The sequence below is a fragment of the Filicampus tigris genome, chromosome 17 (assembly GCF_054856515.1).
Source record: "Filicampus tigris isolate MCC_2025a chromosome 17, RoL_Ftig_1.0, whole genome shotgun sequence".
Classification (NCBI taxonomy): domain Eukaryota; kingdom Metazoa; phylum Chordata; class Actinopteri; order Syngnathiformes; family Syngnathidae; genus Filicampus; species Filicampus tigris.
Window position 1 is genome coordinate 13,775,084 of NC_141233.1, and position 24,189 is coordinate 13,799,272.

At 43.0% G+C, this 24,189-nt stretch overlaps 4 protein-coding genes across 12 annotated transcripts; 3 read left to right on the forward strand and 1 right to left on the reverse strand.

The window, feature by feature from the left end:
• The first annotated feature begins 155 nt into the window (after positions 1–155).
• LOC147133481 (V-type proton ATPase catalytic subunit A-like) lies at positions 156–4,871 on the forward strand. Its single transcript, XM_086012889.1, has 15 exons — positions 156–361; positions 797–894; positions 1,079–1,207; positions 1,380–1,594; positions 1,972–2,109; positions 2,210–2,361; positions 2,443–2,605; positions 2,694–2,802; positions 2,890–3,012; positions 3,101–3,215; positions 3,300–3,363; positions 3,455–3,658; positions 3,804–3,898; positions 3,976–4,147; positions 4,279–4,871. Exons 2-15 carry the CDS (start codon positions 813–815, stop codon positions 4,369–4,371), a joined length of 1,854 nt encoding a protein of 617 aa, XP_085869015.1. The 5' UTR covers positions 156–361; positions 797–812; the 3' UTR covers positions 4,372–4,871.
• Positions 4,872–6,666: 1,795 nt separating this feature from the next.
• Positions 6,667–11,441, forward strand: zdhhc23a (zDHHC palmitoyltransferase 23a). Of its 2 annotated transcripts, none has more exons than XM_086012683.1 (5): positions 6,667–7,096; positions 7,625–7,759; positions 7,910–8,506; positions 9,447–9,614; positions 10,357–11,441. In XM_086012683.1, the coding sequence occupies exons 2-5, from the start codon at positions 7,641–7,643 to the stop codon at positions 10,628–10,630; spliced, it is 1,158 nt and encodes a 385-aa protein (XP_085868809.1). In that variant the 5' UTR covers positions 6,667–7,096; positions 7,625–7,640; the 3' UTR covers positions 10,631–11,441. The 2 variants fall into 2 exon arrangements, with proteins under 2 accessions (XP_085868809.1, XP_085868810.1); XM_086012684.1 differs by having other exon boundaries at positions 7,910–8,413.
• Positions 11,442–12,709: 1,268 nt separating this feature from the next.
• LOC147133483 (lipocalin) lies at positions 12,710–13,991 on the forward strand. Its single transcript, XM_086012580.1, has 6 exons — positions 12,710–12,875; positions 12,964–13,103; positions 13,186–13,259; positions 13,523–13,636; positions 13,711–13,812; positions 13,880–13,991. Exons 1-6 carry the CDS (start codon positions 12,783–12,785, stop codon positions 13,897–13,899), a joined length of 543 nt encoding a protein of 180 aa, XP_085868706.1. The 5' UTR covers positions 12,710–12,782; the 3' UTR covers positions 13,900–13,991.
• On the reverse strand, positions 13,985–23,145 carry LOC147133484 (zinc finger Y-chromosomal protein). Of its 8 annotated transcripts, none has more exons than XM_086012577.1 (8): positions 22,660–22,941; positions 20,381–20,477; positions 20,051–20,144; positions 19,830–19,958; positions 18,696–18,845; positions 18,467–18,589; positions 18,062–18,205; positions 13,985–17,529 (listed from the first exon to the last, which is right to left on the reverse strand). In XM_086012577.1, the coding sequence occupies exons 3-8, from the start codon at positions 20,142–20,144 to the stop codon at positions 16,217–16,219; spliced, it is 1,953 nt and encodes a 650-aa protein (XP_085868703.1). In that variant the 5' UTR covers positions 20,381–20,477; positions 22,660–22,941; the 3' UTR covers positions 13,985–16,216. The 8 variants fall into 8 exon arrangements, with proteins under 8 accessions (XP_085868703.1, XP_085868701.1, XP_085868702.1 ...); XM_086012575.1 differs by having other exon boundaries at positions 19,830–19,976; XM_086012576.1 differs by lacking the exon at positions 22,660–22,941 and adding an exon at positions 22,629–22,650 and having other exon boundaries at positions 19,830–19,976.
• Between the last annotated feature and the right edge of the window lie 1,044 nt (positions 23,146–24,189).

The following is a 24,189-nucleotide window of genomic DNA, read 5'->3' on the forward strand; positions in this document are numbered from 1 at the left end:
ACAATGTTTAAATATCGTTTACAAAAAACATGTTTATAAATTATTTGTCATTAAAGAATGAATTGCAATTGCATGACGGTGAGTTGAGGTGAAGCTAGCAATTATGTCCAATAGATGTCAGTAGCGAACCTCGTATAACTGCATCGACCTATGACATGGAATCTGTGGCGCTTTCGCCGCCATGTTGGCTCCAAGACATGACTCACTCTTCGGCATAGAAGCTAACGGCCCGAGCCACAATGGCGACAGTTTCTTCCCGTTTCTTGCCTGTCTAGTGCCGGGCAGGTGATTAGCACAGCTAAGCTTCTCTCTGCAGCCAATACGTGAGTGACAAACCTGGATAACTGTACATCTCTGCGAGGTAGGACATTGCTAATTGCATTTAGCTGACTTTTGAGCCACTCGTTAATATTACTCTTGAGTCATTTTTTCGGAAATAATGACGATTTTACGCGTTTATGATGCGGATGATGACGTTAGCATGTCGTTGCAAGCCAGTCAGCTGACTTGTACGTGTACACGATCAACTTTACCCCGACTAACGATTTAATCAAGAAACACTAAATTTGTGTTAACCAAAAGCGAGACAAACAAGTGACGGTCGTAATCGACGCTAAATGTTTTTGCCTCATCCGTGTTAGCCAGTGACCCTGTGCTGTCATTCATACTGCGGCATCGGGTCATGTGAGCTGGCCTGTTATTGACATTGGAGATGTTGAAGTCTCTGCGCTTGTTTCAATGGTCTGGTGGTGTGTGTGTAACGCCGCTAACGCATATGTCTCAATGGGTCTTTCAGAAGAGGAACTGTCAAGATGGATACCTCAAAACTTCCAAAGATCCAGGATGCGGAGCGAGAAAGCCAGTTTGGATACGTCCATGGAGTTTCTGGACCAGGTCTGGTTTAGTTTCCTATTAAAAATACATGCTCAAATTTCAGTGCTCATTTTTTTTTTTTTAAATGATGCCCCTTGCTAAACATAAATCATTAAATGTTCCCTTATCCCCATATTGCATCGTAAATATTTAGTTTACCCATAGCCATTGTTTGTTCATAAATATTTGTTCTCTTGTCTCCCAGTGGTGACAGCTACAGCGATGGCTGGAGCCGCCATGTACGAGCTGGTCCGTGTAGGCCACAGCGAGCTGGTGGGAGAGATCATCCGTTTAGAAGGAGACATGGCCACCATCCAGGTCTATGAGGAGACTTGTATCCTGTTTTTATACTCTGGTAGCTCCCCTGGAGTCAAACACTTAGCAAGCCATGCTCATTGACTGTTACAAAAGCTGTGAAATCCATATATTCCGCAGGTAAACTATCATTTGGTATTCATTGTCGTGTTGTTTAGCAGTTTGTCGCTCTCCTTAACTTAGCACCACAGCTGGCGTGTCCGTGGGTGATCCAGTTCTTCGCACAGGTAAACCCCTCTCTGTGGAGTTGGGACCAGGAGTCATGGGCTCCATCTTTGACGGCATCCAGCGACCACTAAAAGACATCAATGACCTCACGCAAAGCATCTACATCCCAAGAGGAGTGAACATTGGCGCCTTGAACAGAGACCTCAAATGGGAGTTTACCCCGATCCAAAGTCTTCGGGTATGTTTTTAGGTGGATGTTGATGCTTGGTGGATAACAAAACATCATTGTGTTATTAGTCCAACTTGACAAAGTGAAGTAATGACAAAAAAAAAAAAAACTGTTCCGGGCAACATTGTAGTTATGGTTTTCCTCAGAAGGGCCATAAATGTTTCTTCACCTAATCTTATTAATACATATAGGACAACAAATTGATGGATAACTAGTTTTCAAGTCTGCAATTTAAGTAATAAAAGAGTTTTGTAGCAGAAAATGTTTGCAGTATCTCAACATTATTAACTAGACAGTTTGCCATTTTGTTCAATTCAGGGCTGAGTTTTTAGTATTCTTTTACCGCTGTAAGTTAGTTACTACTAATGACATTCCATCTTTTGTAGGTTGGCAGTCACATAACAGGTGGCGACATCTACGGCATGGTGTTTGAGAACTCCCTCATAAAGCACAAACTGATGCTTCCGCCTCGCAGCAGAGGCACAGTCACTTACGTGGCCCCACCCGGAAACTACGACGTCTCTGTGAGTCCTCCCCCCCCCCCCAAAAAAAGTTCCTTTGTCGTTTGTGTATGATTAGAAATGAGCAACTGTGTATTTTTGTCATTTTTTTTTTTTCGTTTAGGATGTGGTTCTCGAACTAGATTTTGAAGGCCTCAAGGAGAAGTTTACCATGGTGCAGGTGTGGCCGGTGCGGCAGGTCCGCCCAGTTACCGAAAAACTACCTGCCAATCATCCACTGCTCACCGGTCAGAGAGTCCTGGACGCACTTTTCCCGTGAGGCTTCCTGGGTATAACACAAACATTTAGCTTTTGTGCTAAAACAATAAAAACTGCTGCGTGTGCCGCACTTTACAGCTGCGTGCAGGGCGGCACCACAGCTATACCAGGAGCCTTCGGCTGCGGAAAGACCGTCATCTCCCAGTCGTTGTCCAAATACTCCAACAGTGATGTCATCATCTATGTTGGGTGTGGGGAGCGCGGAAATGAAATGTCGGAGGTGCTGCGAGATTTCCCAGAGGTTAGCGAGAGACCTTGACTCGATTGAATTAAAACTTTTGAAATCATCACAATTTGATCACAATATTCATACTGACCTTGCCCAACAGCTCACAATGGAAGTGGGCGGCAAAGTCGAGAGCATCATGAAGAGAACGGCACTCGTTGCCAACACATCCAACATGCCTGTGGCTGCCAGAGAGGCTTCGATCTATACAGGTACCAAAAAAAAAACAACAAAAAAAACATCATCCCCCAACTGTCCTTCACTTAGTGCTCATTTTTATTTCATGATCACTTGGGCAGGCATCACACTGTCTGAATACTTCAGGGATATGGGTTACAACGTGAGCATGATGGCCGACTCAACGTCGCGATGGGCCGAAGCTCTGAGAGAAATCTCCGGCCGATTGGCCGAAATGCCCGCCGGTGAGTCATCCGGACGTGTGCCACAAACTCAAATGAGGGAGGAAAAATGCCATTTTGTGAACGGCGACTTGGTTGGCATCGTGTGTAGACAGCGGATACCCGGCCTACCTGGGCGCCAGGCTGGCCTCCTTCTACGAGCGAGCGGGACGCGTCAAGTGTCTGGGGAATCCCGAGCGAGAAGGCAGTGTCAGCATCGTAGGAGCGTAAGATGGCTTTCATATTAACAAGAAGTGAAATAAGCCCTACTTTATGCTGCTACACATTCATTATTGGTTTAACTTTTCTAGTGTGTCTCCCCCTGGTGGAGACTTTTCAGATCCCGTCACATCAGCTACTTTGGGCATTGTACAGGCAAGTGGTGACTAGTAGTGCAAGGATGCACTTATTCACGAGACACACTTCATCTACTATGACGCTATTTCCTTCATTTGTGTCCTTTCAGGTGTTCTGGGGACTCGACAAGAAGTTGGCTCAGAGAAAACACTTCCCATCCGTGAACTGGCTGATTAGCTACAGCAAGTATACTCGGGCGCTGGATGAGTACTACGATAAACACTTCCCGGAGTTTGTGCCTCTTCGCACAAAAGCCAAGGAGATTCTCCAGGAGGAGGAAGACTTGGCTGAGATAGTGCAGCTTGTAGGAAAGGTGAGGGGGGGGAAAAGATTTGGAAAGCTAAAGCGAGGCGCACGAATCATTTTTAACGGAACAAATTTTTCAAATGTGAGAAGCCCGACAGAGGATAAGGAAAAAAAAAATCGTCATGCAATCTTGGGTTATGTTTTGTGCTCAGGCTTCTCTGGCCGAGACCGACAAGATCACGCTGGAAGTCGCGAAGCTCATTAAAGATGACTTCCTGCAGCAGAACGGTTACACCCCTTACGACAGGTGAGGACAACAGCATCGTAAGTGCCACACAAAATGTTTTTGTCCTCACCTGACCCCACCCGCCCCTCCGCCAACAGATTCTGCCCCTTCTACAAAACGGTCGGCATCCTCTCGAACATGATCGCCTTTTACGACATGTCGCGGCACGCCGTAGAGTCCACGGCTCAGAGCGACAACAAAATCACCTGGGCCATGATCAGGGAGCACCTGGGCGAGATCTTGTACAAGATCAGCTCGATGAAATTTAAGGTACCGCCGACTGTAAAGTTTATAACCAACGTAGCAAACCAACATCTCACCATCTAAACCAACACTTAATCAACCTCATTCATTTTCCTCCTGTTTTGTGTCACTGTCTTTCAACTAATGGACAACCTCAGGACCCAGTCAAGGATGGGGAAGCTAAGATAAAAGCAGACTACGCACAGCTGCTGGAGGACATGCAGAATGCGTTCCGGACCTTAGAGGAATGAGTTCCTCAACCTTGAAACACCTCCCCCCACAATTTCTCAACCATGTTTGGTGGTGCAGTCTAGTGCAGATTAAACGGTCCTATTTCTGAATGTCACGTGAACTCCTTTTGTGTTTACTCTCCCATGTAAGCATTCCATCATGTGCACACATTTCATCCTGTTGATTTACCTCAACTGTGTAAAGGACCGGTCAGTACGTATTTATTTATCCATCTTAACGTTGCAGTTGAAACAGTTAAGTGCTGCTGCACAGAGACGGGAGTTTACTGGGAATATGCACATGGCTAAAGGGACATCGTGTTGTCTGGAGGGAAGGCGGACCGATCGTCCAACCCGTAACCTCCAAAGTCTGATGATAATGTGATTTTGTGGATTCTATACTTGATATTACGTGTAAAATGTGGATGAATGAGTCTTTTAGAGTTATGTTGTAGCAAAACAGATGTCTATGTAATGTCAAGTGTGTCTCGTGAAATAAAATAATAATCAGGCAATAATAATCTGTTGCTTTTCTTTGAATTTGTTGCTGAGTGGACACTTGCAAAAACGTGAGATGCAAGAAGTGTAATTCAAGAGTGGTCATTTATATGACACTTTGCCCCTTTTACACTGCTAAATGTGGACGTGTGGGGGGCGGAATCTGCCGAATTGCAACGAGACGGTAGGTGGCACACAAACACTGATTGTGTGCCAAGAGAAATGCAGCCATACATACGTTTACTTTAACACTTACTGTTGTCAGGGTCATATGAAGATTACTGTATACAGACACCGACAACCATAATACAACAACTTACTACTCTTTTTTTTTTTTTTTAATTCCCCACAAATATTGGGACTCCTTGACCCCAAATGAAGACCCAATTTGAACTAAGTCAAGACATCCAAAATGATGAGGTCACAGTTTTCAAAAGCTCACCGGCCAATCCTCCATCTTTGTGGTGCAGTCGTACACTCATCACACGCTCGCCCGTTCAAATTGCGGCAGTAATTCCTCCAAAATAGATTAGAGGCGGCCTGTGTATCTCCAGTTCCGGCGTCCATCAAGACTAATGGAGGCACAAAAGCCACAGGAGCAAGAGCAGCAGCTTTGCGCTGCATTGATTTGAGTCCATCCAGACTCACACGGACATTAAAAAGGTTTCAGTGACCTCATAAGGCTCGGGCCTTTATCTCATAATGCACATGGCTCTTTTTAGATGACGTTCTGATAATCAGTGAAACATTGGAAGAAAAACGAGGGTGCGTCCTGGTTCACGCTCTACTACAATTGCTCTCCTGACATCACCTAAATGCCAATTTACAGTTCATAGCAGAGTGCTAGTAAAAATAAAAGCAGCACTTCTAGTCTTTACCATACAATGGGTTGCGAAACTTTTTTTCTTTACTCACGAATGGTTAAATTATTATTTTCTATAGCGCTTATCCTCATAAGAGTCAGGTGTGAGTTGGAGTCTATTTAAATGCAAGGCGCATATAAACAAACATTCGCACTCACTCACCCATGCAGGCATAAGAAGAACATAACAAGACCCCTGACCTCATAACTGTGTGGTGGCTGTGCTAACCGCTTTGAAACTGTTTGATTTTGGTGATAAAAAAAAAAAAAAAAAAAAAAAAAAATGAGACCAAGAAAAATCATTAAAAAAAAAAAAAAAAATGCTTCCACCATTAAAGTGACCCATATCCTGTACAACTCAATTAAATAAAACATTTGAATCTTTTCAAGAGGGGAAGTAAAAATGAACAGCGGAGATAATGTGGTTGCGCAAGTGCGCACACCCTCTTTACACTGTGGCTGCGTTCAGAAGTAACTAATCATATTCAAAGCCATGTGAACTGGGAATCAGTATGCAGCCGCCGCCATTTAAATACCCTGGAATTAAGCCCAAATAAAGTTCAGCTGTTCCCCACGCTTTTTCTGCAGTGCTAAAATGACTACAAAACAACAAATGAAAGTGGACCATACGGCAGGGTCACACTATAAACCTGACACTTTATCAAATCATACATTTAGTTTGTTGTACATGAAATAATAATCATTTATGGCCATTACAACACTGTCGATTCTAAAATTGCCCAAATCGGAATGCAAAGAAATGAGTATCAGAACAAGAACTGGACTAGACACAAACAAAGTCTTCCAGAGTTTTCTATGAGCAAGCGGCAAGGTCAGGTTGCTGGTGTCGAGGAGGAAATGTGATCCCGGTGGGTGGAGCTGCCCGGTGGCTCATCACATCACATCACTCCACTCCGCTCCACGTCCATCTACTACGCTGCCTGTCATGTGGCTAATATTATGCAGCCTTGTCCTATACAGCCGGGCCAGTGTGGATCCAGGGAGGCTGCTGACACTCAACAACAAAGCTCCCTTAGCCAATCAAACTACGTTTTTAATTCAGACCTAAAAGGGTGACGACGGTAAAACTTTGTTGAATTTGCTCAAAAAGAATTTTTTGTGCCCGAAGTGAGGAAGCAACAATAATTGATGGGAGAACTTGAAGGCAACCATCTCATTGCTTTGACACGGAAACACCACAGCGGAGACGTGAAAACTTTTTCTTCCCCCTTTTTCTTTTTAACCGGTACTTTTTTTTTTTTTTTTTTTTGCCATCATTGACTCACACAAGAGCTGCAAGAAGCTGAAGCCGAAGCTAGGACCGAGAGACGTTTTTACAATTTTTTTCTCAGGGGTGTATCTGAATCTGTGTTTGGAGATAAAAAGGTAAGTTAAACATTGGAAATTGGAGATAAAAGGCAAGTTAAACACTGAAAATGTTTGTCCTAGGTGGACAAATAGAAATAGAGGAATTATCCGTTAGTCTTTATAGATAATGAATACACTGAATAACGCTCTAATTTGAATTAATACAAGAAATGCATCAAACCATCTGCCTATACTAAGAATGCTCATTTTGATTGACACATTGAAGGATGACATTTCATGTCCTTATTGAATGATACGAAATACGCAATAATAACATACAGTAGTTAGACAGTAGCTCAAGTGCATTACAGTTGCATATTGGGAACTTGATTGGCCCAGATAGTTTGTCTGGAGGGACACAGTGGCCTTGTTTCAACAAATTACGTTGAAAGCACCAAAGGCTGATTATAGAAACGATTCATTTTTTAAGCCACCCCGTGGGATCCAGATAAATTAGCCTGTAATACGGTAACGATAAATGCACTCTCACTGACTGATAAAATGTTTGTCCTAAAGTGAAAGATTTGGGGACTGTGTTGTGCGTAGGTCAAAGTAAGCCGCCATGAAATGGGAAAAGTTAAAACCTCCGGAACCGGATGATCCAATGTGTTGCTGCGAATGTGACGTATTCCAGTATGGATGTTATTGTGACTGTGAGGATCTGGATGAGGCCTTCAACAGGTATGGAGGTACATTAGTATACCTAAACCTCACACGCAATGTCATGTCCGTGCACTGACTACGGAAGGATACGACATTTCATTCATATCCGTCTATCCATCAGCGCATTGTTTTGTCGGCCTCTTCATCAATCGAACTATCTATTTGTAGATGGCTGAGGGACAAAGCACCAAAGAGTGGATGTCATTCATTCCTACTGGGGGCCCTGATTGACAACTTGGAGATCTCCCTGGTCCCTGCACTGGTTCTGCTGCCTCTCCTGATGCGCGTAGCGGCGCTGCACTACCTGCTGGGTATCATGATCTTGACCGCTCTGCCCGGCCTGGTGCTCTGGCTCTACTACGCCACCCACAAGAGGAAGAGACGCACGCTCTTCTTCCTCACACTGGCGCTCTACTCTCTCACCTACATGTACTATCTCTTCATCACTGAGATTGTACCTCGCGGGGACGTGAGTCGGACGCAGCTGTGTACCGTGACCACGGGGATGATTTTCACTATTGCGTCTCTGGTTCGGACCAAGATGAGCCCGGGATTCGTTAGTACTTCGTCACGCGAGGAGGATGCCAAGGGTTCACCGCATGTCACCGAGTCCGTCCAGACAGAGGCGTCCTCCTCTTTTTCAGGATCGATACCGAGCCAAAAATGGAGCAGGTGTCCTGTGTGCAAAATTACACGACCCCCTCGGGCGGGACATTGTAGAACATGTGGAGTTTGTGTCCAACGCCTGGACCACCACTGTGTTTGGTGTGTGACTTTATAGCCTATTTACAACAGGTCACTAACTAAGATTACGACATATCTTCTCGGGTTCAATTTAAAGTGGCAGTCAACGGGGAAAAAAATATTTACAATAGTATGTTCAATGCAGGCCCACTATCTAAACACGGCCTTGTGATTAATATTGTGTTTGTGGAATATGAGTTAAGCAGTCTAATCCACCCGTTTTTCTCTATCTCACAGGGGGCGACAATTTTGCCATTTTCTGTCGACCGAAAATGACATCACAGTTGCTCAGGGCCCAGTTACCTATTTTCGGAAGTTAAGCCATGATTGGTCATTATCTGAACAACTGAGATGTCATTTACAGTTGACAGAAAATGGCAAAATGGCCGCCCCGTGTGATGGACAAAAACGTGTGGAATTCACTGCTTAACTCTTAATATTAAGAGTTTTACTGCTTAATATTCCACAAACACAATATTAAGCAGAATGCCATGTTTAGATAGTTGAAACACAGCATTCTGATTCATTTTGCGTTTGTGGAATATAATTTAAGCAGCAAAATGCACTAGTTTTTAGTCATCTCTGGGGGGCAGCCATTTTGTCTTCTGTCGACTGAAAATGACATCGCAACTGCCTCCAACGACCAATCACGGCTGCCCTTTTTTCTGAAATTGAACCGTGACATATTCTTGAAAAAAAATACGTTTGGGTTGACTTTCGCTTTAAGCACTTTAACATTTTCAAGTCTATTTTACCAACAACACATTTTGCAAAAAAAAACAAAAAACAGATGTATTCAATTTAATATAATACAATAAATCAAAGCTTTGCATTTGAAGCTTTTGAAACATTAAAATACAGCTTTTCATGGATTTGAAACATTCTTGGAACTCCTAAAACATAATGGCCTATCACACAAGGTTTTAATCCCCAAAATCAATGTGTGTGCACTATGTTGTAGGATAAACAGTTGTGTAGGGCAGGGTAACCACCGCAGCTTCCTGTTGACCCTATGCGTGTTCCTGCTAACATCTTTGTATGGGATCAGTTTGGTGCTGCGCAGCCTGTGTCCTCAACAGTATCTAATCGGCGCGCTCTTCTACTGCCCGGGCGTCTACTCTCAGTCCAGGTATGACCACCAAAATGTGTTCCCAAACTACAAGTGAACAAGTCAACTGATTGTACGCGCTGCATACAGGGGAAGGGCGGTACATTATATTGTTCTCATCCCAAACAAATGTTGACTCCTGAATACAGTTTGGTTAGCCATATAACGTTTTCATAGCATGCTACTAACTTTATTTGATACGTTGCACTGGTGAAATCAGGTACTTGCAGGTTTTGTACTATTTATACTTTTAGTTGATGGTGATATCAGTAACTTAAACTATTTCTTTTTTTTTATAAATACCCAGTCTGCAATCAATTGAACCCAAGGAGTTTTGATATGTGAGGGCCATTTATTTGAGGAGAATTGTACTCATGCACACACCTTAATCTATTTCGGGTTAATAAGAGGCTCTTTAAACAGTGGCAAGTGTGTGCTGACCCCTATTTATATATATATATGAATTTAAATGTGACTGCTTAATTCTGAACACAACCACATCATGTACAAGAGGGTGTGTGCACTTATGCAACCATGTCATCTCAGATTGTTTTATTGACTGTGTTGATTGTGTTAATAGAAAAAAACCTGATTAGCTATAAATATAGTACTACTGCTTTTTTTCTACGTGTTACGAATAATTTTGGCGCTGTGCACATGCCTGAGAAGGACTTAACAGTTTCTCTGATGATGTTATGCATATATTTGCCACACGTTTTTAACCGTAGCACACTTTCATGTCCCTCTCTGTCGGTATGTGTAGCTCAGCGCTCTGCTTCACCTGCGCCTGGTACGGCGTCATAGTCACAGGGGGGCTGCTGTACCTACTGGTGGCACAGGTGGCGAATATCAGCTTCAATGTGACTGAGCGGGAAGCCCAGCTGGCCCTGAGGAACAAAACGGGCCAAAGTCGCCTGTGGGGGCTCGCCGTCGCCACGGGAACGCATTCGCGAGGCTTCTACCAGAACTGGGTTGACTTCCTCACTATGGCTGATGCCTCGACGTGTCCTCGAACCCGCCCCCCCGACTTGGTCTAGTTTCACATCCTTGAATACGACTCAACATTAACAAAGTGGAGCTCATGTATTTTTAAAACAAGAAACGGTGCTTTTCGTTTTGTTGTCGATGAATATTGGACATCTCAATATGGAAACAAAATATGGATATTACATGCTTCGTGATTGAAACATTAAACGCACATACATTTAACGCGTGCGAAATAAAAAAGTCGCCAGTGACTGTTTTAGCAGTCATGTGGTAAATACATACTTTCAATTATTAATATGTTAATGAAGGCCTGACCATCGTGAGTATGATATTTAATGTGCTCTTTCTGCTTTTTTATAATGCATATGGTGGGTGGAGCAAGCTGTTTAAATCAATACATTGTCTTCATGTAATGTCCAAGTCAATGCACTCAGGGTATTTTTTGTTTTAGCCATCAATGCATCCCCTTCTTTTATCACCATGTGAATGGATGTGGGCCTCTTGAGTTAAACACCTCTCTGTATGATGTTGTGCAGTTCTATCCCACAATGGCAATCACAATAATAAACATATTGTGAACCACCACCACTGACAGTGTCAATCAAAACAGAGTATTATCATCTTTGTAAATACAAAATGTTTTATACAGGTCTTGTATGGGATTCCATTATATTGTACAGGTGTACTTAAAGCGGAAGTCAACCCAAACATTTTTTTTTTTTTTCAAGAATATGTTCCCAGCAGGCCCACTAGTTGAAACACAGCATTCTGATTAATTTTGCGTTAGTGCAATATGAGTTAAGCACCAAAATGCACCCCTTTTTAGCCATCTCCGGGGGCGGCCATTTTGTTTTCTGTCGACTGAAAATGACATCACAACTGCTCACAACGACCAATCACGGCTGACCTGTCTTCTGAATCAGAGCCGTGATGGCTAAAAACGAGTGGATTAACACTTATTCCACAAATGCAATATTTATCAGAATGCCTTGTTTCAACTAGTGGGATTGCATAGAACATATTCTTGAAAAAAATATGTTTGCATTGACTTCCACTTTAAGGTTTTAGCTGAGGCCCGTGGGTTCCGAATTATCACCTCACTCAAGTTTTACAAGGTACCAACGGGACAACATACAGAAAATGATTCGGAATATAATATTTTGTAATACTGTATATGAATATAAAAATAATATCCTTATAAATGAATTGTAGAAAATCAGCCTATAGATGGCAGTGTACAACAATCCTCTGGTTGGACACTTGGTGTTTTGAGGGACGCCATGGCGTCATTGCTTTTATGTCCATGATCTCATTTCTTAACTTCCTGCGGAAACTTTCAAACATTTTAGGAGCCATAAGTGTTTGAATAGAGACTCGCTGTCTCGCCTAAAGCACACATTTTGTACCTTGAGCTGTGGGTGGTTCAAAATCAGTGTGCAAATTGGCATCAAATTTGGCAGTTAAGGCATTTCAAGTTAAGGCGTTTCAAGTGTTCTCGTGAAAATATACTGCAAATCATGACATTAATTACATGTTTCCTCAGGGCTACTGGTTTACCTGTTTAAACTGGCAAGGTATGTGAGGATTCTATGCAACGAGCCCCCTGGCATGGGGAAGGCGACTTTGGCATATGTTGTTTCACCATAGGACAGCACTTATAGAACATACTTAAAATCACTCAGTCAACACTCATTTTTTCAATTCTAAAGTTGACCTTAAAGCTAAGTCTTTCTCCAAATGGGCATTAGATGACATTTTGAAGTCAACGCCAGAAATCGGTGTAATATCAGTTTGAATGATGTGGCAAGAGCATTGACAGAGTAGCAACATGAGAATGCAGTAGTTTCTCATGCGTGGATTTGTTTGTGTTGTAACTGCTGACAACTGAATTTAATTCTGTGCTCTCCGCCGTGGAATACACCAGAGAGGAGCCACTGTTTTGTTCTCCGTTTTTAGTCAAACTAAGGGGATTAAGAATTACGCAATATGACACATTGGTCTAACTCTGTTACTCTTAAGCACATTTTGCTGAATTCTGAGTGTGATAGGGTTCAAAGTAAGGCGTGAACATGTTTGGACTCATCCCAGCTACCATTTTGTTTATGAGTGTGCTTGCAGGGGAGAGAAAGTGAGCCCTCCACTATATAAAGAGATGTCAGGCAGGCAGAGCATTACCTCTTCGTCCTGCCTTGTTTTCCGGCTATGGTCTTGCTGGTGACAGTTTTGGCGGCCGCGCTGGCCTCCATCGGGGCGTCTGCAGAAGTCATACCCCCAGCTGACTTCAACGTCCAGGGGGTAAGACGTCTCGACTGGGCGGAAAGATGATTTGGTGTCATTTTGCATGTACACTGCAGCGTTCAGGATATCTTGCATGCGTCCACAGATGGCAGGGAAGTGGTACCTGATCGGTTTCGCCTCTAACGGCCAATGGTTCATCCAGCACCGCGCCAGCATGAAAATGGGCATCGCCATGCTCAACCCGACTGCAGACGGTGACCTGGAAATTTCATATGCAAGTCTAAAGTGAGCGAGACGGGTGGAAAAAGGGATTTTTGCGGTGGGAGAGGGTGACACTGCTTAGCGTGTATTAGTTGTTTCTGTGCAGATCTGATGGAACATGTTGGAGGATGAACAACCTGGCCAAGAAGACCGACACGCCTGGAAAGTTCACATACACAAGTGAGTGTGCACAATAACAAAACTACAGTGCATGGGCTGTTACCAAATTCCAATGAAGAATTCATTTTTAAACAGTAATCCTTGGAATTTGAAACGTAGAACTGGTAGTGATGAATTTGTGTCTATGGCTCCAAATCTTTTTTTTTTTTTTTTTTTTAAATGACCAACGCGCGGTGCACATCAGCGAGTCACCCCTGTTCAAATGCCAATTTATCACGCAAGTGGCTCTGCCTTCCTGAGATCTGTCCGCCTCTGTCCATCAGGTTGGGGCAATGAGAATGACATGCGCGTGGTGGATGTCAAGTATGACCAGTATGCCCTGATTCATACTGTTAAGATATCTGGAGATCATCCCACCGTTGTAAACAAGCTATATGGTAACGACCTTGATTTTTTTCAGTTTGTAACATTTCAACCTTCAGTGCTCAACTAACCTGATGTGGTTCCACAGGCCGCGGTGCGGAGCTCAGCCCAGATCTGCTGGAGACGTTCAAGCAGTTCTCCCTGGAAACTGGAATCCAAGCTGAAAACATTGCATCCCTCCCCCAAAACGGTACGATCAAGATTTATGTTTAAACTCACGATTAGAGATTGATTATCACTATTTTTGCCTCATTTAGGTGAGTGCACAGCTGCCTAGCTTCCTGCCAGCCTCAACTTAACTCGACAATGCCGTCAAGACAAACAAAGAGGTTACACATGTGTGCTAATAAAGGTCAAAGAGCTAAAATACTTTTTTTTTTTATTATGTTTTTCTTAACAAATACGACACATCCAGATTGACACAGCCCACTTTCATCAAGTGTTTACATCTACACGCTTTATACAGATTTGTATACAAAACAATAATTTACGTCCCATAGAAGTCTAGTTACACATAACTATACAACAACTTGTAAATGGAAATAAATATAAAAACAAATCACAGGGTGGAAAAGAAAAAGAGGAAAAATGTAAAAAGTACACCACAAGCACCTGTCTTCTGAAGTTGCTTCTAAAAACATTTACAGTTTTTTTCCCTTCTGGTAAGAGCAATGTGTGTTGAAAAAAAAAAGACGGTCCATTTATAGCTGGCAGCACCGCATGGTGTCCTCTACGGATCCCAAGTGGGCCATTGTGAAGTTTTCCTAGTCGGCAAACAACAATGAGGCCATTTCTACAATCTAAATGTGCCAGTTGAAAGGTTTGTTCATAGACAACTTGACAGAAAAGCTTTCTTCAGAAATAATTCATGAGTCAAGACTAATCGGGCATTTTGAATTTACGCGGATTATACTCCCTGGCGTGTGTAAAAAAATAAAAAATAAACATGAAAAAAAATACTGCCTTGATGATCATTAGCTACCGATTTGGACACTTTCTGATGACCAAGGTGGGGATCATGAACCTGCGGCTATTTGTAGAATTTTCACTTAGAACATTCGCTTCACAATGAATGCCCCGAATTTGTGTACTAATCTCAGAATGATCGTTTGCATCTCATCTGTGCGCTCTACACACATAGCCTTGGCGATTTGTCACAAAATACAAGCCACTATGCTCCGGAGGTGGATGTTTCAGTATCAGGAAGCAAATGCTTGAAGTCAGTCACACATAATTGGCACACGGCTTTCGAGAAATGCCTTTACCTTTAGCCAGGTGTCAAGTGCTACGGCAAACGCGGTCCTAATCCACACGGCCCGTTTAAGTAGAGCGGGACTCGGAGACACACTTTACACTTGGGTTTGAAGACATGAAATGAGGACCGTTATGATTGCAGTCTGCAAAATGAAAAAGAAGCGTATCAAAAACAAGAGGTTTGCACTATCTGTCATGCAACCTTCCCCCCTCCACAGCATGGAACATGCAGTTTAAAAAAAAAAAAAGTGCAGGTCTACAGAGAGTTCTGCTGCTCCCCAAGAGCATTGGTCTTATGTACATGTGTATACATGCGAAGAGACACGAGGTTGAGGCTGTAAAAGACAATTACAGTGAACCCCCGCTATGATGCGATGAAAATTCACACCTCTGCTTTATTAGGAAGTTCTAATTGTTTTATTTATTTATTTATTTATTTTTATACAGGCAAGGCTGAATATTGTTGTATGCATTGATTGCATGTGTTGCTTTAACGGTTTGCAATTACTTTAACATCTATGCTAGCTTGTTAGACTATCTATGGCGTTTCACACTATATGCTAGCATCAAAATGGTGGAAATATGGATTTGCAGGACCATTTTTGGGGTTAAGTAAACATTTTTTAACTGTCTCATTTATCAATTTTATAGTAACCTTCAACTTCGAGTGACAAATGGAGATCCATGCAAGCGAGTCTTTTGTTTCATCCTCAAAGTGATATTACGACTTCTTGACCGTGAGCGAGTAAGAACAAGCGCTTAGGAATATTCTAAAAAGTATGTTTGACTAAAATTAAGTGTGTTTTAATTACGGCTGAACACATCAAATTAAAATCAACATTGCAATGTCGTAGAATGCAAATTTAAAGTCACAAAGACTGCAATTTTGGGGGAAAAAAAGATCATTTTGTTGGATTGGCTTTTGTGTGTGTGTGTGTGTATGTGTATATATATATATATATATATATATATATATATATATATATATATATATATATATATATATATATATATATATATATGAAGTTGTTGCAGTGAATGCTTAAAGGACTGCAAGTCAAAAGCGTTTGTAAGTTAACAAGTAATTGCAATTAGACATTTTTCAAAATCATTCAGTCCTAGTTGTAATTAATTCAAATGACGTGCTTAAAGGGGGAGATTACGTTTTTTTTTTTTGTTGTTTTTTTATGGTCGGTCTTTATCACAGGTTTTCACCTCTTGGAACATATCCACGATAAACGGGGGTTCACTGTAAAGAAGAGGACAGGCTAAGTGCAGCAGAAGCTCCACAAAGTTTCACGTGAGCGGTGCAGTGCTCAGGATTTTGATGGTCCGTCCTGTCACTCCGTCTGAACCACGTCTTTGTGGTGGCGCAGGATATGCTGGTTCTTCTCCGACGGTCGCCGGAAGCCTTTCGAACAGATCTCGCAGCGGTGCGGGTAGTCCTTTGTGTGGATGGAAATCACGTGCCGCTTGAATCCCGACGCGTCGCCCGTGCTGTAGTCGCAATACTGGCACTGGTAAATCCGGCGCTCTTTTTGTCCTTTGCCGATAACCACAGTCACACTGCTCGCTAAGCTGGCTGCGCTCACTCTAGTGGGCGGGCCGGAGCCGGAGGAGGCGCTCGGGGCCGACTTTTTGGGGGACGCCGCGGGAGAGTGCGTCTCTGTCCTCTTGGGCTCGCTCTTTTCAGGGGAGGCCTGCTGCTGCTGCTCCTTGGTGTGGACGGACAAAATATGGCGACTGAGGACAAAGGGGTCGGCGTTTTTGAAGTTGCAGTGCCGGCACTGGTGGAGTTTCTTGGTGCGGTGGGCCACCGAGTGCTTCTTTAGTTCGGACGGTCGGTGGAAGCCTTTGCCACAAACGGCACATTTGTGCGGGTAGTCCTTGGTGTGCACGGATATGATGTGACGTTTCAGGTCGCTGGAATTGGAACTTTTGTGCTCACAGTGGGCACAATGGTGGGTCTTATTTTCCTCGTGCGTCAGTGCGTGCTGGTTTAACTCCTCCTCCTCGGCAAACGTCTGGAAACAGCGCTCGCACTTGTATGGCATCTCCTTGCTATGCTTTGTCTTGATGTGAGTCTTGAGGTTGGACGAGTCCGCAGACTTGTAGTCGCAGTACATGCAGGAGTAAGGCTTCTCGCCTGTATGCGTGCGCATGTGTTTCTTCAACTCCGAGGGGTGACGGAAACCTTTCCCGCATTCCACACAGATGTGCGGGAAGCTTTTACTGTGAACGGCCAACAAGTGTCGGTTGAGCAGTCCTTGCTCGGCAGTTTCATACTCACAGAACTTGCATTTGTGCGTCTTGGCGGGTGGCGGCGCAGGAGTCTGCTGACTCTTGGCCTCCCGTTGGTGGTGCTGCAGTCTGTGGGAGAAGAGCGCCGCCTGCTGGTGAAACTCCTTGCCGCACATTTCGCACTCGAAGGGGGCCTTGCTGCTCAGGGCGTGCACCTCCATGTGGTTGTGGAGGCTGGCTTTTTTGTTGGTGGTGAAGTCACAGTCCGTGCACTGGTACTTTTTTCGGGTTATAACCTCCTGGTGATGATTCTTTGTGTGCCGCTTCAGGAAGCCGCGCGATTTGAACTTTTTGCCACAAAGCATACAGGGATACACCGTCAGAGGTTGACCATAGGGACCGATGATGATGGCTGGGGAGGAGAAATAAGAGCAACATAATGTAATGTAAAATATGTGCCTTAAATTGAGCCCAATAAAAGGTTGGGATACAATGTTTAATATACATGAATTCTAGGAACAGTCAATGTGCAAGAGGGTGTCCGCTTTGGGTCTCGCATTATTCACAGAGCTGCAAAACCGCCAGTACGAGAATCAGCACCTTCAAGTCTGAGGACATGGTATGGAAAAATTGTGGCTTGTAGATCCTATTTTAGCAGCAAAGTTCTGTCTTAAACATCTAACTAGCCCTGGCTTACTTCTGAGTCAAAACATAAACAAGGCTAGTATTCTAGTTTTATCTACAAAGTACCCTGTAACCCCATTATCCAGACCCGGATATGTGAAAGATAACTGATGGGTACAGAATACATTTGAATGGGCCTCAAAACACATGTAATGCATGCGATAATGTGGAAGCGAAATAGAACCATGCACACTGAAGTTGTACAATTTGAATTTCAGTGTGTTCGAAGGGGGGACCATCTCCCCGGCTGCATTTTGTACCTGTTTGGACTTGTCGAGGTTCGGTTCGCCGCTTGGTCTTGTTGCGCTGTCGGCCTATTTCATCCACACCGTCCGATTCGTCGATGTGCAGCAGCGCGCTTGCGGCTCCGTTACGGTTTTCACAGCTCTCACTATCCTCCACACCTGTGAGGACAATATAATGACATCAATAAGATTACATCAGTACAACCGGCATGTCAAGAGCGGTTGATTCACTGACTTCCAGTATTATTAACAGATTTATAAAACCTGAGAAAACTCAAGCGGCCACCCAACAAAAATGTAACAAAATCCTTGCGCACAAGCATAAAAGCAAGTTCTTCACCTCAAACAAACGGACGACGCAGATTTGTGAAGTTTCCGAGGTCTGCAATGTTTACAATTTGGTTGCACTAATTCACTCACCGTGGTTTTCTTGGTGATGAGAATCACCGACAGACATGTAAACCATCTTCTCTCGAAGCGTTTGGCCCGAATCTGACAGCGCTACATTCTCCATGTCCCCATCGCTGATGTCGACTGATTCTCCTGCAGGACCAAAAAAATAAAATACAATAGAATCATACATAAAGTCTCCTCTTTGTTTGTGATACAAAAAAACGATGGGTAAATGCTTCGGTTTGAATGCTCTTACCCATGTCATCCTCCCCAGAGTCAGCTTTGAAGATGTACACCTTGATCACCTCTTGCCCATCCTCATCCTTCTCCACTTCCTGGTCCTCCACTGCACCCTCCACCGTTACCTCTGTCCCATCTTCTGACACCATTTTACCAGCTTCATCCACTGGTGAGGGTGACAGAGAGCGCCTAATGTTACTTAACAATTTACCGCACGTGCTGGTGACATTGACTACTCTCGGTGACTCCGGCACATTTGAAATGCCCAAATTCCGTATTTTTGTCAGACTCTTATTGCCAGACAAAATAAAGGGAATTCTTTTGGAAAACGATATGCCTTTATTAATCATTTATAATGAGTGTAGTTTTCCGCAAACCTCTAGGTATCTATTCTGCGTAACTTTTTTAGGGTTCAACTTGACTGCATTTCCTAGTTTGATCAGAGGACAATTGACAATCAAAAATATCAATTGGCAGCATGGTGTAGTCGTGATTAACTTCTTATGTGGAGTTTGCATGTTCTCCAGCTTCCTCCCACATTCCAAAAACATGCATGTTAGGGTCATTGAAGACTCTTAATGGTCCAATGGCGAATAGGTATGAATGGTTGTGGTCTAAATGTGCAATGTGATTGGCTGTCGCTCAGTCTATGGTGTATACCGCCTCTCATCCAAAATCAGCTGGCATAGCCTTTCACTCTACTGACCCTAATGAGGACAAATGCTATTTAAAAAAATTGATGCATGGATAAATCAATTTAAAAAAAACATTTCTGCAGGGACACTTTAATCTTATTAGAACTTCTAATGTGTGATATCTTGAGGGATGATTGAAAAACAAAAAGGGAATATTTGGAAGCAGCACCAAAGATTTCCTTTGTTTTCTCACACAATAGGCCTGAAGCTTTGTAAAAGACTCTTGTATAGATAAGCCAAGCCACTTGGAAAAACAAGATAAATTTTATCTACTGTATTCTTGGAACTATACACATTTTTCCATACAACAGTTTCCATTTTCCAGACTTGGAAACGCATAAAATCTACCTCCATACTTTACTAGGAACCCTGGATTATGACAGTTTTTATCTTCACACGATCATTACATTTTGATGAACACAAAGCAAGATTCTCACTACAAAGCTTTAACTTACATGATATCATCAGATAATCGCCACAGCTATCTTGGTCATCATCCTGCTGCTCGGGGTCGAGGCCGTCTTCAGGGATGTCACCCATGGCGACGCCTTCCTCCTCACCATCCAAGGCCATCACGCAGGTTTCTACAGCGACATCTTCATCTTCATCGCAGTGCACATACTCAGATACCACATCCTCAACAGCATCCTGGATGACTAGCTCGTCTGGGGCAAACCTGTGCACCGCCATGCCTTCACCCTCGCCCTCTGACACCAACAAAGTCTCTTGAAGCTCCACAACAAACTCCTGCCCGCCGGCACCACCCTCATCTGGAAGAGGCAGGATTACCCAGTTAGCCAGATAAGCATGCAGAGCATTTGTTTATTCAAAATAAAGATCCATAGGATTGAATGGCTCATTGTCATGCATGCACATAAACTCTTAGGTCAAAATTATCTGGCTAAACTAAGAATCCTGCTTCTTCAAATACCCCAGCACGCTCTACTGAATGGCGTCAGCATTCTTTTTGATACATACAAACATTCATACAAGCATGGCTCATTACCCGATCCGTGTATTATTATTTTAGGTTCTTCAGAAGGTATTGAAAGCCTGGTGACCTCCTCATCCATTGTCCTCGCACTTCATTTGTTACTGGAAAGCTGAAAACAAATGATAAAAGAAACTTAGGTCTTCCACACTATGGGTAACAGCATTTTAAAAAAATAAAAATAAAACTTCAAGCCGTATATCAAGACTAAAACCATCCTATCAACTTACAACTATTAATATGATTAATGCCAAATGTATGACTATGAGAATCAAAGAACAATCCTTTAACCGTAACCCCTATTCTACATTTATTAGAACTTTGGAAAAAGGTTCTTATTAAGGTGCACTAAAAAGATGATCTTTTTTTTCTCAGGCAAAACAATTTTAAAAACATTACAGTTTTGTATCATTGTTGGATGATTCCTCATTGAACATCTAATCACATTGTCATTCGATCAATTGTTTACATATTTACCAGGTCTTTGGTATTTTATATGATATGGTGTGATGTACAGGAAACCCCCACTATACAACAGTTCAATGTTCGCATCATCGTTACATCCCAAATTTTACCAAAATACAGGCATGTCTGAATTCAAGAGTGCGCCTTCAGAGTAGTGCTGCAACATGTGGGCAGCACTGTTGTCTACTGGATGAGATGCAGCGTAATTAACAGCAAGTAACAGAGGCAAAAAAGTAACATTCATGCTGACATCCATTGGACCATCTGTGGTGTTTCAATATAAATTAGCATTAAATTTGCAGACTTTCATTAATCTACAGGGATTGGTTGAACATTTTGGTTTACATACAGAATGTTGAACTCATTCACTGCCATTGACGAATGTACTTGTCTTTTCACAGTCCAGCCATTCAATCCCAGGGATTTATTTATATTTTTTTTCAAATTTTCGAATATTAGGGTAAAAGAGGGTCTGAAAATGTCTGGCAGTGAATGAGTTAATTCGCTTTTATTTTATGAGTTAAACAGCAAACTTAAATGGGGTGACAAATAACTTGAAGCAAGCACACTGCGCTTCTTTTTGGGAGAGCTGTGCCGCAGAAGTGAAAAATGAGAAGGAACACTTTAAAAGTGTATTTTAACCAGGTTTACATGCGGTTCATACATTTCAAAGCGTTTGAAACACGGGATGAGCGGAAAACTAGTTTAAATTTGTCAAGTTTGTCTCTAAATCTTAATCAATGGTGGGTCAGTCTGAAATGGATCCCATGACAAATGGTCATTGATTTTATAAATGCATTATGCAGTAATGTCTAATGACTTAACATTCACACACAATTTCAAAGTTCGCTTACTTTGGCCATGCATCCATCTATAAAGCCTTTACAAGGAAACTAGCACCACCTTCCTGTGATAGTGTACATCTTTTTTACACTCACTTTCCCACCACGCACACGGAGAGGGATGCAGAAGGGTAACTAGTGATGAGGGATGCTGGGGGTACCATCCCCCCCACCCCCAAATCCAGGCGAAAAAGACATCTATGGCGTGAACGATGCTGCACAACAGCGAGCGGTTAATTAGCTCAAAAACGTACACCAGCAAACCGAATCAACCAAAGGCAGACTCAAACCGATATTAACAGCCAAGTAAAATGAATAACAGCATAGTGCTTCACTGGCCACCGGAGAAGAGCTGACTTACACACGTGAAACCGACTCTAAATACAAATTTATGCAAAGCAGTCATCTGAAAGAGTAGAATACAGAAAACAGTGAAGAAGGTCCACATGTCGTGAGCAGCTTTTTTTGGAAGAGAGGAACACACACACATGCACACCTTTGCCACAGCCAATTTTTAATCACACCAGCATCCGCCATTTTGTTAGCTTCATGTACAAACGAATGCTAATTTAACTCACGTATGTAGAATAAACAAACCAAAGGAAAACACATGAACAGCACCACAATTGAGGGTTGTCGCGCGTATAAAGTGTTGAAACAATACAGGCGTGGCGGAAGTCGTTATATTGGAAATAAATCCGCTCCTTTTTCCGAGCTAGCGAGTTGGTTAGCACGCTAGCTAACAGATAGGCCCAAATTCCCGGTACAAATTGTGGCCTTTCTTCGGGCCTGGGCCTAAGAAGAAAAGGCCACACCGCTTCTTTTTGCGGCCTCTCGGCGAGAATTAATGGATACATTAAACGGTCTCATGCATGCAATAATAATCATCATAATAATAGAAGATACACAACCAACACGAGCAAATGCCCAATTCGCATTGCAAGCGGCCGCCTTACGAGCAACAAGGAGCCCCATGGAACCCCGTACCAGATGCAGCAGGGATGGCCTCCGTCCGCTCCTCGGCTTCCCAGGGCCGCTCGGTCCCCCCCACTACCCCAGACTCGGGCTAGATTCAATCGGGAATTTGGTGTTATTTGGGCGGGCCGCGGAGGAGTAGAGAAGGAGGGGTCGGGGGGTGTATCTGGAGCTCCACTCAAAGCAAGGCAAGGCGTCTGGAGCCTGATCTTGTCATGCTAGTAGCCCCCCGCTCCTCCGAGCTCCGAGGCCGCCGTCAGCACGACACGTCACAGCCCAAGAGCGGCAGGAAAATGCGGAAGGGTTTGTGGTGGAAAGCACGCGGGTAGGTAGCAGACGAAAACAGGCCATAAACCCCCGACAACCCCTCATTTGTGGTTGTTATTTTAATTTGCGAAGACCACCAGGGAAGTTGACACTTGGGGCTCTTTGTTGCACACTTACCCACAGAATTCGGAGCAGCAGGCGTGTAGTTGCGCATTAAAGAGTCAAACAATGGCTCCACTTGGTGCATTAAAGCGAATATAACTGAAATAAATAAATAAATACCATGAGTTGATTCCATTAGATTGGTGTGGAGTGAACTAGTGGTTAATTTCACCTGGAAAAAGAAACACTTAACCATTGTTGCACTCGTTTTCCACACATTTTACTTTAATACAGTGCTTTTCAAACTTTTTGCACCAAATACCTCCTAAACACAACATTTGGTTCTTAAGCAATGACAATCATTAAAAACAGTAGCATAGTAGACCCAAGCGAACTTAACCCCAAAACAACATACTTAGACTAAGTCATAAACTAAATGTACTATTATCTTAGTTTTAGGGCTGGGCGATAATTCAACATCAATATGTTTCATGATAGACATGAACAATATCAAGAGAAAATGTGTTTAATCGAAAAAGTCAGGAAGAAAACCTGACCCCTGCATTTGCATGCTGTAGGCAAAGCCCACAGTATAGCGTTAGATTTGTGCCACAATTACAAGCACGAAAGAGGAAAATTTGAGCACAAAAGTGTGTTTGGAGCACAGCTGAGCCGCAGAGTGCTCATTTGCCATGTGGCCGCCCGAATAAGTAAAGCCGCTTCAACCAGCGAAGAAGTGCGCGTGCAGCCATTGCACACACGTGCACGTGTGGCATACGCAGACTGAACGAAAGCGTGGCTGAGCTTTATTCAAATAAATAACCAGTTGCATCACTGCAACTCTTTAAGATTACTGTATATTGTACAAACACATCCGTCTTTAATGTGCTAGCTCCTGCATTTTTTAGCCAGTTCCAACACTTATCATTGCCACGAAGTCACACTGAGGTAAAATAATATGTCCTATGGCAATAATGAGCCTGTTAACAAGTTAAAGTAGACTTAAGACTGTTGGTCAACTGTAACACACAAAACGTTGAACATCCCTTGAGAATTAGTTTTACTACCTGATATTTTGAATGGTATTACACTGTATTTACTCTGGATAGTTTTTAAATCAGATTTATTTATCTTAAAACCCGTTGAATAATTTTTCTAATTCTGATTAGGTAA